At 35.5% G+C, this 14,945-nt stretch overlaps 1 protein-coding gene across 2 annotated transcripts in view; it reads left to right on the top strand.

Moving 5' to 3' along the window:
- The window catches only part of PDPK1 (3-phosphoinositide dependent protein kinase 1), a 27,509-nt gene extending 12,637 nt beyond the window's left edge, over positions 1-14,872 (top strand). For both annotated transcript variants that reach the window (XM_057371166.1, XM_057371165.1), the window contains exons 5-14: positions 579-723; positions 3,058-3,155; positions 3,900-3,975; positions 4,420-4,488; positions 4,957-5,053; positions 6,300-6,473; positions 6,903-7,120; positions 7,941-7,998; positions 8,904-9,056; positions 9,658-14,872. In XM_057371166.1, the coding sequence (XP_057227149.1) occupies positions 579-723; positions 3,058-3,155; positions 3,900-3,975; positions 4,420-4,488; positions 4,957-5,053; positions 6,300-6,473; positions 6,903-7,120; positions 7,941-7,998; positions 8,904-9,056; positions 9,658-9,765 (1,196 nt within the window). In that variant the 3' untranslated portion in view covers positions 9,766-14,872. The remainder of the gene's footprint in view (positions 1-578; positions 724-3,057; positions 3,156-3,899; positions 3,976-4,419; positions 4,489-4,956; positions 5,054-6,299; positions 6,474-6,902; positions 7,121-7,940; positions 7,999-8,903; positions 9,057-9,657) is intronic.
- The last annotated feature ends 73 nt before the right edge of the window (positions 14,873-14,945 follow it).

Raw genomic sequence — 14,945 nt, 5'->3', positions numbered from 1 at the left:
TTTGTTTGTTTGTTTGTTTTAACCTTGTGAAGAAAATCTTAATTCTGTGAACTTCCTCCTAAACCTCCTGCTTGGAATTGGCTGTGCCAAGGGTAAAGGTGTAGATCTGTCTATTCCTGGGGTCTGTAAGTTTTCTGACCAGAGGCTGCTAGTAGTTCTGGCAAGCCCTATAGTTCATACARTATGAAGTCACAGGGGCTCTTTTGTAGTGTAAACACTTGCTCTGGTATTTTCCAGATGATGGGACAATTTTTAACTTCAATCAGTTATTACTGTAAATAACTGTCTTTAAGGGGAATTATATATGTAATTTAAATTAATTATTTAAGCCACTCTCTGGRGAAACTACAAAGTTAACCCTTGATGTAGTTTTTGCTATGCTAAGAAATTTGGACCCATGTCTTAGGTGTTAATATATTTAAGAAATTATTTGGGGTTGCTACTTGTAAAGTTTCAAATTAACCAACTTCTTCCTTGTTGTTCATGCATTTTTAGTAGTATTCTTGTCTTTGGAATAAAATGTGGGAATTCTTGTTTTAGAGTGGCTTAGAGATAATCCTTAACTACGTTACATTCAGATTTTGGGCTTAGCTATGCCAAAAAYGGAGAGCTGCTAAAGTATATACGCAAAATTGGCTCATTTGATGAGACCTGCACAAGGTTTTATACTGCTGAAATTGTATCAGCCCTGGAGTATTTGCATGGGAAAGGAATAATTCACAGGTAATACGAAGTTGAGACAGATATGCAGTTAATCATGCATGAGGTGTTATTTTTTTTCTAGACATGTTCTTTGTGAAGTTAAAAGCAAAGGTGGATTTTATGGAATGTTAAAGAGCACATAATAGCATTTGATCAGCACTAGTATAGTTAACATCGGTAGCTAAACATAGCAAACTTGAGGAGGAGAGCCAATCACTGTTATACCAACTGTTCAAGCAGGAAAACATAAGAAAACCTTTTGGCCTAGAATTGTCATTACCAAAAGCTTGACTTTCAAGCTTCATCTGTTGGCCTGTAAGCCAGAAACTGACTTTTTTTCAACTGCACTTTTTTTCCTGTGCTGTTATGTAGCAAAAGCAACTAGGATTCTTTTTGTGTCTGTCTTAATGTKTACTATATAATCAAGTAAAATTAATTTATATCAGTTTTCACTGAGTGAACAATTGCCACAAAGCTGCACAATAATTAGGTAAGTGGTGAAATTAGTGAAGTTTTGAATAGCAGTTTCAAAGTTGTTTTGTTGTAATACATTGTTTGGATAATCATATTTTGTCATTCATGTTTATTAAATAAAACTTTAAATGCTAGACATCTGAGCTGCAGAACTTCTTTTTAGGTRAGAAATCTATTGTGTCTGTAGATTACCAAGCAGTTGTCATGGGACACCAGATGCCGGTTGGCAAAAAACTGACTGATTATGATTCTGATAGCATAATTTCTTTCAGTTATTAAAAAACACTTATTTTAAATATAAATTTTTGTGAAATAATTTGAAATAAATCTAAGGGGGCTGAATGTGGAGAGTACTGAAAGCATCAGGTTTTCTAGAGGRGCAGGGGGAAGTTTAAGAACTCCCAGCTTCACTTTGATTTTACAGTCCATGTGTTTATGCTGAGAAAACACTTATAAAATGAATGTAACATGACTGTTAGTGTTACTAAGCCTTTATTGGAAACCCTATATTGCAGAAGAGCTGCTTTATCCTTGTCTTTATGAAAGACCCTATGAGGAGCTCAAAAGAAAAGAGTGAAATTGTGCAATTAGAGAGCTTCGTATGAAGTTTGAGGCCACAGCTCTAGCAATGTCTGAAAGCTCTTGGGATGTTCTGCTGCCTGAAGAAATAGGACATGAGATAGAACCACTTTAAGATGTCAGACTACCCTGGAAAATTTATTRTGGATAACTCTCTCTGTATCTAGATATATAGCTATAGATCCATAATACAGTATTAATGTGGGTATAGGATATATTATATAAACAGTATAAATGTGCATGGAGTACAGTATATCTACATACATATGTATTTAAAAAGCCCTACACAGAACTGTTAAAAAGGTCCATTCCATTCATGTTCTTTTAACTTCTCTCTTAGAATAGGTACAGGAAAATCAATAGGATTTTTATGGCTTCTTTCCATTTGCTTTCTGTGCTAGTTTCCAGACTTTAAAGTGTAGAATTCATGCTTTTTCATAGTTAGGAGCTTTAATSTGAAGAAAACAATTCTGCACAGTGATTGATGGAAACAGCTGTCAGTTTTCACTATTTTTTGTCTTACCAGTCCAACAATACARCTCCCATGCTCCTAGTTTTCTTCATGAGCATTCAAATATACTGCTTAGGAGGGAAGTATGACTTTTTTTTTGATCAGCTGAGGAAACTTGGTGCAAAGGAATATCATATCAGTGTAACTAAATGCTCTTAAATTGTTGCTAATGCACCCCATGACCTCTAACTCTGTATCACTGTCTATTTTGTTTGTGATACTGGGAGGTGTGGTTTTATTCAGAATCAGAGGAGGTGTCTTTGCAAATTGCAGCCATACATTTGAAATGCAAGTTAYACATTGAGGTGGTCTCTGATTGTCACCTGGTCAGGACAGTTATCTGGGGCTGTTTCACAGTGTTTGACTAACTGTCAAACAGTCCAGAGTTTTGCACTGAGGAAACAGATCTAGAAGATCTTAATGCCATATCAATCTGTCAGATGTTATTTAAATTAAGGCTTTGGAGTTTTGTGTGTGTTTTTGTGAAGTGGAATTTTTTTGGGATTTATTTGGGTTTTTTGTTTATCTGTTTGTTTTTTAAAATTTTTAGAAATTGTGACACGTGTAGTTATGAGATAATTTTTTACTTGATACTTTAAAAAGTGTTAATAATAGACTTAGCAAAATCTCTAAGGYTGCAGGTTGACAGCTACAAGTTAGCGAAATTGTTGTAACAATGTTTATAGAAGATCTGCATCATTTATTGTGTCATTACTTAACCTAAGTCACTGGACAGTTTTGCAACTTTATTTTGCATGCTGTTTAAATGTAAAAATTCTTTTTTTTTTCAGGGACCTTAAGCCAGAGAACATCTTATTAAATGAAGATATGCACATTCAAATAACAGACTTTGGAACAGCAAAAGTATTATCTGCAGATAGCAGACAAGGTTTGCCATTATTCAATACGTGACACCAATAATTATAGCAACTGATCCTTCRAAAATGTACATATGTTGTATTTACCAAATTGTAACCTTCAAATATCATTRCCTCACCTGAATCAGTGAAAGATCTCAAAAGAGTTTTGACTGTCACTACTTAGATTGTGTCAGAAGAGGTAATATTTGTGTAGTGGTATACCAGCTAGATTACAAAATATAGTGGGGAGTTGAACTACTTCAGATTACTTAGTTTTCATTTGCAAGACAAGAATAAGGTACCATGGCTAACCTGATACAGTAAGTTTTACTCTGTGTGTTTAACTTCAGTGGCTGTCAGAATTGCACAAATGTGAAGGTTATAGAATTCATGTGGTTTTAGTTGTTGGTAATAGCCTGTAAATAGACACTGCGAACAACACCTGAAAAAAGCACTAGGTTGAACTGAATTAGATATTTTTTTTTTCTCTTGACTGTAGCAAGCTTGTTTTGGTAGATTTTATAACCAAGTACCTAAATGCCTAGCTTCTTGAACAAGATAGGTATCACTGAGATTGATTTGTTTYTTCCAAGCAGATTTTGTGGATAGGTATAGAGAAATTGAATTCTTACGGGTTCTTCGCAGCATTATGTACCTTGCAACGGATTGCCTTTGGGTTTTTTTTTTAAAGTGGGTTGGGACCTGGAAGGAAGGGGAAAATTGGCTTATCCATAAATATGTGTTTTGCTTAATTTCTTTCTATTCCTTAACAGCACGGGCAAACTCATTTGTAGGGACAGCACAGTATGTTTCTCCAGAACTGCTGACAGAGAAATCTGCCTGTAAAAGGTGAGGATTATATTCCAGAACCTTTTCTCTTTTTTTTTTTTTGTCTTAAATCAAATATTTAGAGGATAGTATTTTAATTCTGAAGGGGCATATATTGAATTAAGTTGGATGCAGCTTTGAATTATCTTATGATAATTGATATTCTTTTCAGAATCATTGCATACCCATTATTTTGACTGAGAATTCATCTGTTTTCTGCTTGTGCTTGTAGTCAGTTATTGTGGAATTGTTACTCTACAGTTTTTTCTTGAAAGTTGTGCTGTTAGCCTACACTTCTGTCAAGGGCTGAAGTGAAAATTGTGCATAAATTATTCAAAGCAGGTGTGTCCACTGAGTTCATGTGATGTTCTAAGTAGTAGAAGTTTAAGAATTTTTCTTTTAAAATTACATTTTAAAGACTTCTTTTACAAAAAGATCCTATGTTTTTTTCTCTTTGTTTTGAAGCTCTGACCTCTGGGCTCTGGGATGCATAATATATCAACTTGTAGCTGGATTGCCTCCATTTAGAGCTGGGTAAGAGATTTGAGCTAATTATTAACATGTGGATCATAAATATATTGTCTCTGGTTTGACTTTTACCTTACTACCAGTTTTGAAGTATTTTCATGATGCAGTGTTGATGTTCATGTCATGCCTGCTTTTTTGTTCTTTTTGATGTCATGAAGTTGCTTAGACAGCTATTATTAGTTCCTSAGAGAGATTCCTTMAACTATYCTAGAATTCCACATTTGTGCCTTGWAGATAACTATGTAACTATGTGTGAAGAGATTTATAAGGSATATCCTCAATTCTCTCTGTTGAGAAACTGGAACTTTTCTTGTTGGTGCTTACAGAATCATAGTACCCCTTCACCCTAGGAGGATTTATGGAAATGTGACTTGACTTGTACATTTCTTGTTTCATTTTGTCTGAGTTATTCAGGTTAGGTAGAAAGAACCATGGAGGACTAATAACAAGACTTAATATTCTTCTCTTTTGCAGAAATGAATATCTTATATTCCAGAAGATAATAAAGTTGGAATATGACTTTCCAGAAAAATTTTTTCCCAAGGCAAAAGACCTCGTGGAAAAGCTGTTGGTAAATATTTGTGGTTTTTTTCCTTGAATTTGTAACTGACCAAATGCCTAACTTCTTGAACCAAAAAGGTATCACTGAAAATGATAAGCCATTAAATGGGTTGGTGACATTGGAAACATTCAGCTTATGTAGTTCKCTTTCCTGGAATTTTCTATGCACTYTTGCAGATATTATAATATGAATGTCTGTGAGTACTCTGTAGGGGAGTGTCTTGAAAATCAACATGTGTTACTAAACAGTGCTTCAATTTTTTTTTTAATCTGAATTCTAAAGTGTGGACAAGGAATGTCTTTCTATGAAATGGAAGCAAACAATTCTAGATATTGTGCATTTACAACCAGAAATTAAGATTCAAATCCTTAGGCTTACTTAGTTCTCAGATTAATTGTTTTTGAGTTTTATGATTTGTATAATGGATCATTTAGTTGAAAACAGCGTTCTGTACATCACAGGTAGATATATTCATTACAATATAAATCCAGCTGCCTTCCATTTTAGCTTGCATTTACCTTGCATTTAATATGTCTCAGTAGTATCACCCTAAGAATTATTCCACCTGTGAAGGTTTGACAAGTAGGCAGAAAAAGTAGTTCTGTTCCATCAGTGAGGTTATAGCCATGACACTCAGGTGAATATGCAGAGAGCATTTTAGGTGGTGTAAGCTTTTTTAAGTTCAATAGTCTATCATAGCTGAGGAGGAAACACCTTTGTGGGTGGTGATAAATACAACCTAAAAGGTCTAGCAATGGGTTCCTGTGTCCAAGGACTGTAGCCAATCCAGTGTCTCCTGAATTGTGAAGTCCAGGTGGTATTAACATCCTTAAGAACTGTCATTTTAAGGTACTTGAGAGGTTGATGTTTGGCACCAGTTATAGTTTCCACAGCTTCTTGCATCACTGGAGTGGGGTGGTGGACTAAACTTAAATGAGGTGTGCTTCATCAGGCCTTCTCTGTTTGTTTGCTTCAGTCATTATGAAGCAGCAAAGCCAAAAACTTTAAACTTTTTTTGTGTATTTAAAGAAGTTCTCCTGTCCTTAGATCTGTGAGCTGATCTAATACAAAATGTTGTTGACAAGATATACTGACAAATAACATCTTATGAACAGCCTCTTTATATTACAGATATGTATGCTTAGGGCAGTGGGACAAATTGTTTTTATGCTTTCACATGCTGCTATGCAAATGTGAATAATGCTCGCCCTCCATCATTATTCTATGCAGCTTAACTTAATTTTAATTTGCCTAGGTTCTAGATGCTACCAACAGATTAGGTTGTGAAGAAATGGGAGGATATGGACCTCTTAAAGCTCACCCCTTCTTCGAATCCATTGTGTGGGAGAACCTACATCTTCAGACACCCCCTAAACTTACAGCATATTTACCTGCTATGTCAGAGGATGATGAAGACTGTTATGGAAATGTATGTGTGTCTATTGCTACATTCAGCTCTGATGCTGGCTGAGGCTTACATTATAGCATAATTATTGAATATTAATATAAATAATATAAATATTAATATGAACATTTTTAGTGACACTACTAATTAGTTATATTTCAATGAAGACTTTAATTACTAAGACTCTAATAAAAATTGCTGATTTAAATGTTACTCAAATCAGCATTTGTTTTCTGAAAAAGGGAGTGTTTTGGAAAAATACTGGCTGGCTTGCTTTTGATCAATCATACTTTTTGCATAAATGTTTGCTGATCTATAGGGACTAGGCTGGGTTTTTTTTACCCAAAAGCAAAATAAACAAAAGCATGCTTAAATTGAAAGCCAAATTATTTAGTGCAAAATAAGCTTTTTGATAAAAGACATGTAATTACTTCATTTTGTTTCCTCCTTTAGTATGACAATCTCCTGAGTCAGTTTGGTTGCATGCAAGTTTCTAGTTCTGCCTCTTCCCATTCACTGTCTGCCGCAGAGACAAGTACACCACAGACATCAGGAGGAAATATTGAACAGTATATTCATGATCTTGACAACAATTCCTTTGAGCTGGATTTACAGTTTTCTGAAGATGAAAAGAGGTTACTTCTGGCAAAACAAGCTGGTGGAAATCCTTGGTATGATTTTTGAATGTAGTTAACTAACTTGTACAGCAATAAAGAATCCTGAAAAATAAGTGATTTTGATTCAAATTAATATTTGATAATCTTAGTATTTTCAAGTTWACAATTAGCAACTAGATTTTTCTTGGCTTCTATTTTTAAAGCAATAGCAGCAAAACCCTAATATTATATTTCTAAAATTTACAAGGTCTAGAAGATGATGTGGAGTGTGTTTATAAGATAGGCAGAATGACGCTATCCAGTGCTGAGGAGTCTTCGCTCTACAGTCCTAGAACTAGAAAAGGTTCCTCATTTTTTACAGATGCCATAAATTGTTGGGATTTTTTTGCATGATAATACTCTGTGGATGTCTAACAAAATGCCTCCAGACTACGTAACAGCATTTTTTTTCACTCTTTAGACAAGTCTYTCATGTGTGAATTTTTGTTGTTTGTTTGGGGGGTTTTGGTGTGTTTAGGGKTTTTTTGGGGGGTTGGTTGGTTTGTTTTGCGTTTTTTGTTTGTTATTTTGTTGTTGGTTTGTTTTGGTTTTGTTCATTTTTTTCTTTTGGTGTGGGGTTTTTTTGGTTTGTTTTTTGGTTTTTTTTTTTGTTTGATTAGGGTTTTGTTCTGTTGGTTTTTTTACCCTGTGTCAAATTTTAGAAGAAACTCTCTTGTCTGGGCTGAGGAAGATTCCAAAACTAGTGTACTAAAGTTGTTCAGGATTCGTGTGGAAAAGGACGTACTAGGAAGTGATATGAAAAACTGCTTGATAATAACAGCTGTTTCTGTGAAAGAATTACTTCTAGAGTAATAGTTATTTTTCTTTTTCTAAGGCATCAGTTTGTAGAGAATAACTTAATCCTAAAAATGGGTCCAGTGGACAAAAGAAAGGTAAGGGCTTTTCTTAATTTCCTCTAACCAGATTCAGTTGTCAAATTTTTTGTAGATAAGCAACCTGTTTTAAAGCTTCCTTGTTTAAACAGTTTGTCACCTACAAACAAGTTATTTTTAAAAATTTAGTGTTTTCTTGTGAATAGTTTTTTTTTTTCTTGATTTAGTGATGTGCTCTTGATTTCTTGGAAAAGCGAGAAATAAATCTGCTATTGATGCTTTCATTTTGAGATTGTAGCAAATTAGTGTTTGCTTCCCCTCTTCTTCCCAATCTGATATAGTTCACTAAACACTCGTTCTTGACAAATGTCTGCATGTGGTTTGAACCAAAAATCCCCCAAAAAATAAAATACAAGCCCATGTTGTTCTCAACTGTGGTGTTTTTCCTGGATCTGACTYGGTGCCTTTATCCCAAAAGTGGCAGAGGTGCCATTAGAACAGCCATTAATGTTAACTTTACCTTAGTATATAGATAAGCAAAGACAGTTTGCATCAACTCCACAGGAAAGAAGGTTCTCTTTCATCTAAGTTACTACTTGCTTTTTCATAGTCTTTTCTACACGAACATGGCTATTGATTTCTGTGCTGGAATCTTTGARAAATAGATTCTGCTTCACTCTGTATAGCTAGGTGTTATATGTTTTGCTAGAATTTGAAGATACTTTGCTAAAATAGTACTTGGATTTGCCATGTAGTAGAAATGCACTGCAACACCCTAAAACAGGAGTGAGGTCAAATAAAGTCAAATTAAAGCCCTCCAAATCCAAACATACCATCCTATCACTGAGCTGGTTTTATTCTGCCTCAGCTGTTCAGTTCAGATATCTGTACATTTACATTTTTAATTCCTTCATGCTTTTTTTTAATGTTTTGTTTTTGCATTGCTTCTTCTACTTTTCTTTTAGGGATTGTTTGCACGTCGGCGCCARTTGCTGCTCACAGAAGGGCCCCACCTGTATTATGTAGATCCTGTCAACAAAGTTCTAAAAGGAGAAATTCCATGGTCTTTAGAGTTGCGTCCAGAAGCCAAGAATTTTAAGACATTTTTTGTTCACACGGTAAGTTTCTTTTTTAAATTTCTTTGTAAATTGCTCCAAGGTCCTTGGGCAAATTTTGTAAGTAGTTCCCAAAAATATTTTTCTGGAGAAAGTGTAACTGCTTAGATACAAAAATTCACAGTATTGATTTAAAACATAGCTATACAAAATCTGAACAATGTGAACGAACCAATAAAAGAACARAACCCACACCCCTAAACAAAATCAAATAAAGCAGAAATCACAAGAAAACTTACCCTGATGCACACATTTATTACAAAAATGCAACTGTATTTTTATTATTAGTGYTTAAATAGACTATGAGTGGATTCTGGGATTTGAAGGGATTTCTTAAGGACTTTTAAAATTTAGCCTCTCAGTGTGTAGTGAATCATGAGAGGTGTACTGATAATATATTGTCAGTTGACTGCTTAACAATATTCAGGTGCCACATRTATGGTTAATCAGTAACATATAATGTTATATAGTTCTAATTCAATTTAACTWTCAGAAAGTTAATAAATTAATTCAGAATAATTGTTTTATTCATAGWTGCAGAATTACTACTTCTTTTTGATTAAACTGTGTTTGGAGTAATCATTAAAATGTTGTTCAYTTATAGCCAAACAGGACATATTACCTGATGGACCCAAGTGGGAATGCTCATAAATGGTGCAAAAAGATACATGAAGTTTGGCGGCACAGATACCACCAGAATGCTGCAAAATAGTAAAGCTCATCCAAAATTTCCCAGTTTCCCTACTTGCTGCTAGAACTCCGTGTGCAGCCGATCAGAGGAATCTTTTCAACCCATCTATTACCATCTCAAGGGGAAGCATACGTCTGAAATGTTTGTGGTTTTTTTGTTTGGTTTTTTTTTTCTTTTTTTTGTTTTTTTTTTTTTTTTTTTTTTTGTTTTTTTTTTTTTTTTTTTTTTTTTTTTTCTTTTGTTTTGGCTTTTTTTTTAAAGAAGGAAAAAAAAAGAAGAAAAGCAAAAACCTAGTGGAATTCAGGGTTGCTTTGCTCGCTCTTTGTGCTTCTGTTGAGGCTTCCACATGCATATCATTGCAGTGAAGATCTTGCTTTTGTGCACTTCAGTTCAGTTTCTGCTGCAGACTAGTGGATAGACCTTGCATTACCAGCTTCACTTAAGATAAGTTAAAACCAATCCACACGCACACATGCCGAATCATGTACCAGCCTTGCATTTCATGGGGCTGGAGTTATCCGTGACTCTCAGATTATCATTAAACTGTGTTTCATCAGGGAGCTTTTGTATGCCTCTCCTAAGTACCACCTCTTTGTTTTCTTCCTTTCCTCACAGTTCCCCAGCTTATTGGTATATGGCATTTGTAGCCAGGTCAGTTGCACCCTTGTGTAATTCCTAATATAGTTCTGGTTGCAGGATTTATGTGGTACTTTAGTAATTATGTGAATGAATCAGATGTGTTTGTCTGGCAGACAGGCGCCAGTGATAAAGGTTTTGAGAGAGTAAAATGCTGAACATGGCACTGAAATTTCTAAAATTGAAATGTTGGCTTCTGAAGCATTTTAAACATTAAGTTTAAATTTTAATATAAGTTATATGTGTGTTTAATCAAGGGACGATAAACTTACCAGCATGCTTTTAAGTAATGCTAACTAAAAGAGAAACTAGTTAGTATGGGGGAGAAAAGGTTACTATTGAAATAGTAAGTAGTTTTTCACCTTTTCAGCAGATGAGGGCTAGAAGCTATCTTTCCAGGGTGTACATGTGTTGTGCATTTTAGTGGGGCCAGCCTATTTACCTGGGTAGAGAAGGAAGCGTGAAAACTTTGTACAATTGATTACTTGAGTTTTATTTTTGTCTCATTGTATGATGAGATGTCAATTCTATTTTTGGTCCTTGGCCAAACATTCAGAAACTCTGAAAAAAATGTAAGCATTTGAAATATAGATAATAAAGTAATCTGGTTAGAAAATCAAAGGCAAAWATTGATACAAAGGGGAAAATGTATGGTACTTAAAGCATATCTATAAAATGAAAATATTTTTCATATCGATCTCCTTTGTCCTCTTGAAATTATGACTATTCTTGGTGGTCAAACATTTCTTGTAGTGTTACAAAGACACAACTTCCTGTCTGCTAAAAAAAACTTCCCCAATGGTATTTTCAACGTGCCCGTGTTCCTAAACCTTGCAGAGAGGGATGACCTCGGTCTGGTCAAAGGCATTCCTTCCTTGTTTTAAAAGCAATATAAATATCACACCTATTTATTCACTCACTACACATACCATCACTTTGCATTTTGAGTTGTCATTATGATGTGCTTTTCCTTCCACCAAAGAAAGGTTTCACTACAATGTTGAAAAACTCATAGGCTACTATTTTCTAGAAGCAGTATTTTAAAAACAATGGCTTATTGGATTTCTCAGAAAACACATGGTTGTCAAATATTTTCTTGTACAGGGTGAAGGAGTTTTATTATTGATCTCTTAAAAACTTGAGTTATGTGGTTAATTTGATGGCAGTGTAGCTTTTCTGGTCTGTAAAAGAAACAGTGCAGTTGCCTTTAATTTTGGAGCAACTGCATTCTAGTCTTCTGTATCCCACCATCTACAGAAACTTGAGAGAAGCAAATCCCTGGCTTACAGTGTCTGGTGTAAAGGGAGAGAAGGTGTCCTGTAAATGGCCGAGATATGGAAGTTACGAAAGTGTTCCCTTTGCATCATGAGAAATTTCAACACATACAAAGTACACTCCTCGTCACTCAAATTTGAATAGCACAGCGCACCTTTGCTCTGTGTCTGTAGTAAGCTGTATGTGCCTTTCTAACCAAGATTACATGTATTTTAAGTTTGTTGCAGTGCTGTTCTCCACCTGTCAAGTTCCAGCCATGTGTTGTGTCCGCTGGAGGCAGGCCTGCCACTTTTGCATTTAGTCTCTGATTTAGTGATGTAGACATATTCCCAACTTTATACAGGAGAGTTTGGCAGTGATGGAGATTCATGGTGCCACTGCTGTTCAGTGTGGCAAAACTTGGCCTCACATAAAAAGTCTGGTAAAAATGACCTCCATTGGCTTGTTAACTAGGTAGAAATCTAGGTGTGCTTAAACATGTTTTCAGTAATATTTAGACTTCAAGTCATTTTACCATAGCAAATTAATTGCTATGTTTTATCACACCTTGAAAATCTTTTCTCAGACTTCCATCCTGTCACTAAAGCTTTTAGCCAGGCAGATATTGGTAAGCAGTAAGCTAAGTCAATAAGGTATCTAGAAAGCTGATGTCTGCATTCTAGAGTTCCTTTTTTTTTTAAATTGACAATGCTGTTCTTAGAAAACTCTGAGCATCTRTTACAGGCATCACTCCACTTAGAACTTCAGTGTTTCTAATCCAGTCTTGCTTAGCTACTGCTTTTTTGGGAAGAAACTAGAACTTTCCTGGGAGAGGTATTTCTACTTCTTGGCCAATATGTGCAATCTGTGGTTTTGAAAGGTGGCAGGAGTATAGAGTGASGCATCACAAAGCAATCATGGATTCAAGTATGTTTTACCAGTTTGTCCACTTAAATGTGTATTGACAGGTTCTGCATACTATGAAGGGTTGGTACCCATTTTAAATGCTTTTACCTGATGTGGGGTAGATTCATATCTTTGTCCTGAAGATCACTCCTGTGGTTCATGGGGGTTCGTGGAATGAAATGTGCAAGGGAAGTTCTTCAGAGCTGCACATAAGTCAGGTGATTTTTCTGCTTTTAATCCAAGGTTTTCAAAGTATAAAATAAAGTTGTTAGGTACTTGAAGACTCTTTTTAAGATTCCTCCTCACTTCAGACCTACTGAAAACCCAGTCTGTTGACTCATTCCATCTCTTGCAATTTGAACAATTGCCACTCATTTATGAAGAATATGGTCAATAATGTTGTAGTTTTGCTTTCCTTGGTATTTGAACATCTGAAAGTTATTTGTTTATTCCATCTTTTTCTGTGGTGTGGAGCATAAGAAAGGATGAAATACTACTGCCCAGTCACAGGAAGTTTAAAACTACCTTGATAAACTGGAGAAATTAGTTTGTTACCATTTGCCTTAAAGTCCGGTTTTGTAAACATTTTGYATTAAGGAAGAGTTGCTTCAGATATGATGTTGAGGCATTATAAGCAAATTGATATTGCCTATTATGATTCCATCTGCTAAGCACTTAGATGCTGGAAAAATCAAACTATCAGACAGTACTGTGCTCTACTTTTCTCATTCTGACATGACTTAATTGTGAAGTATCTGCTATATATAAGTCTGGAAAGAACTGTGGATTGAAACAAAGATGTGATGATTCTAATCAGTTTTCATAGTTGAGGATGCTTAATTTAATGTGTTTGATATCATTATATTTTGTGCTGGGAGCTTTGAAGAATTATGAGAATTTCCCACATGTACATTTTCTTTTGAATGGTTTAGTAAAGTTGAGACAATTACTTAATTTGGCCCAYTGACAAAACATTTGATTCCAACACCTTGCTGAGAACTTGTGGATTAATAGTTGCCTGAAGGTGTGGCCTCTGCATTCTGATCATTCATTTTACTAGTAAATTGCACAAATAGGTGTGGTATTTATATCTGAAATTTTGCTGAATGCCTATAATGCTTTATGGAAATATTTTATTGATCAAATGGAAATACTCCTGCAAAGCCTCATGATGCAGATTGTCCATCAGCTGGTCAAGTGGGGTTTCAGACAAGTAGTTCTATGACCCAAAATGACATTTTCATTTAGAYTAGTAATTTCAGAATGTTTCCTCTTTCATAGAACTCCTATTATGCAACAAACAGGTGGAGAGGTTCTTAAGCACCTAATAGCCTGGTTTTAGAAAAAAAGAATATACTGAGTTGGAAAGGACCCATCAGGGTCATCAAGTGTAACTCCTGGCCCTGCACAGGACTCCCCAACAATTCCACCAGACATCTTGAGCTCAGACAGGCTCGGTACTGTGACCACTTCCTGGGGAGCCTGTTCCAGTGTTCAGCCACCCTCTGGGTGAAAAACCTTTTCCTGATACATAACCTAAACCTCCCGTGACTCAGCTTCATGCCATTTCCTCSAGTCCTGTCCCTGTCTGTCAGCAGGGCCATGAATGTAGATGGTTGCCATTTGACAAAGCTTCCTATGGCCATGTACTAACTCTGATGTGATGTGGCGAATGTTCAAAATGGTAGCAGAACTTAAAATAACTGTATCTGACAAGAGATAAAAAATAAGAATCAGGAACCATAATCAGTTTTGATAGTTGTATGCTGTTTTCAGGTTGATGGCAGTCAGTTACATTTGTAATATGCTCTACCTGGGTTTGTAGCTGTAACTGTGATGTACAGAAAAAAAAAGAAAAAAAAAAATACTTATCCCAAACCAAACCCCTGAYGCCCCTCAACCACCCACAAAACAATCTTCCCTCCTCCAAGAACTCGTGAAAACAGAAGCAAATAATGCAATGATATACACACTTTTGTATTTTTATTCTTATGAGGTTATTTGCTGGCTCTTGTTGGCCTCTAGTTCAGTCTGTGTTATTTAAATTCTAATATATGAATTATTTGGATTGAATTCATGTTCGGGGCCATGGTGTTGTATGTATTGATGTACAGCCTTGAATGTGAATAATTATTGTAAACTATATTTTACACCTTTTTTCTGGCTTTATTATATAAATTTTCTATTGGTCGATGATTTAATCATATCTCATAATTTAATGACTGTTTATTCTCCTCTCGACAGATCTCTGTGCTGTAGATGTGTAGTTAGTGACTGGATGACGGATTTCACTTATGCTTGGTAGTCTGTAATAAAGGCATGTAGGGTCCTGCGCGGCCTCCGCCTCTTCCTTGGGCCGTGGGGCGGGGGGCGCGGGGCACAGGAGCCGGGCTGTGTGCCTCCTG

This window comes from Malurus melanocephalus, unplaced genomic scaffold (assembly GCF_030028575.1).
Source record: "Malurus melanocephalus ecotype Western Australia unplaced genomic scaffold, MMel_1.1 scaffold_143, whole genome shotgun sequence".
NCBI classification, from domain to species: Eukaryota; Metazoa; Chordata; class Aves; order Passeriformes; family Maluridae; genus Malurus; species Malurus melanocephalus.
The sequence above is the reverse complement of the archived record's forward strand: the minus strand, read 5'-3'. Positions and strand labels throughout refer to the sequence as shown.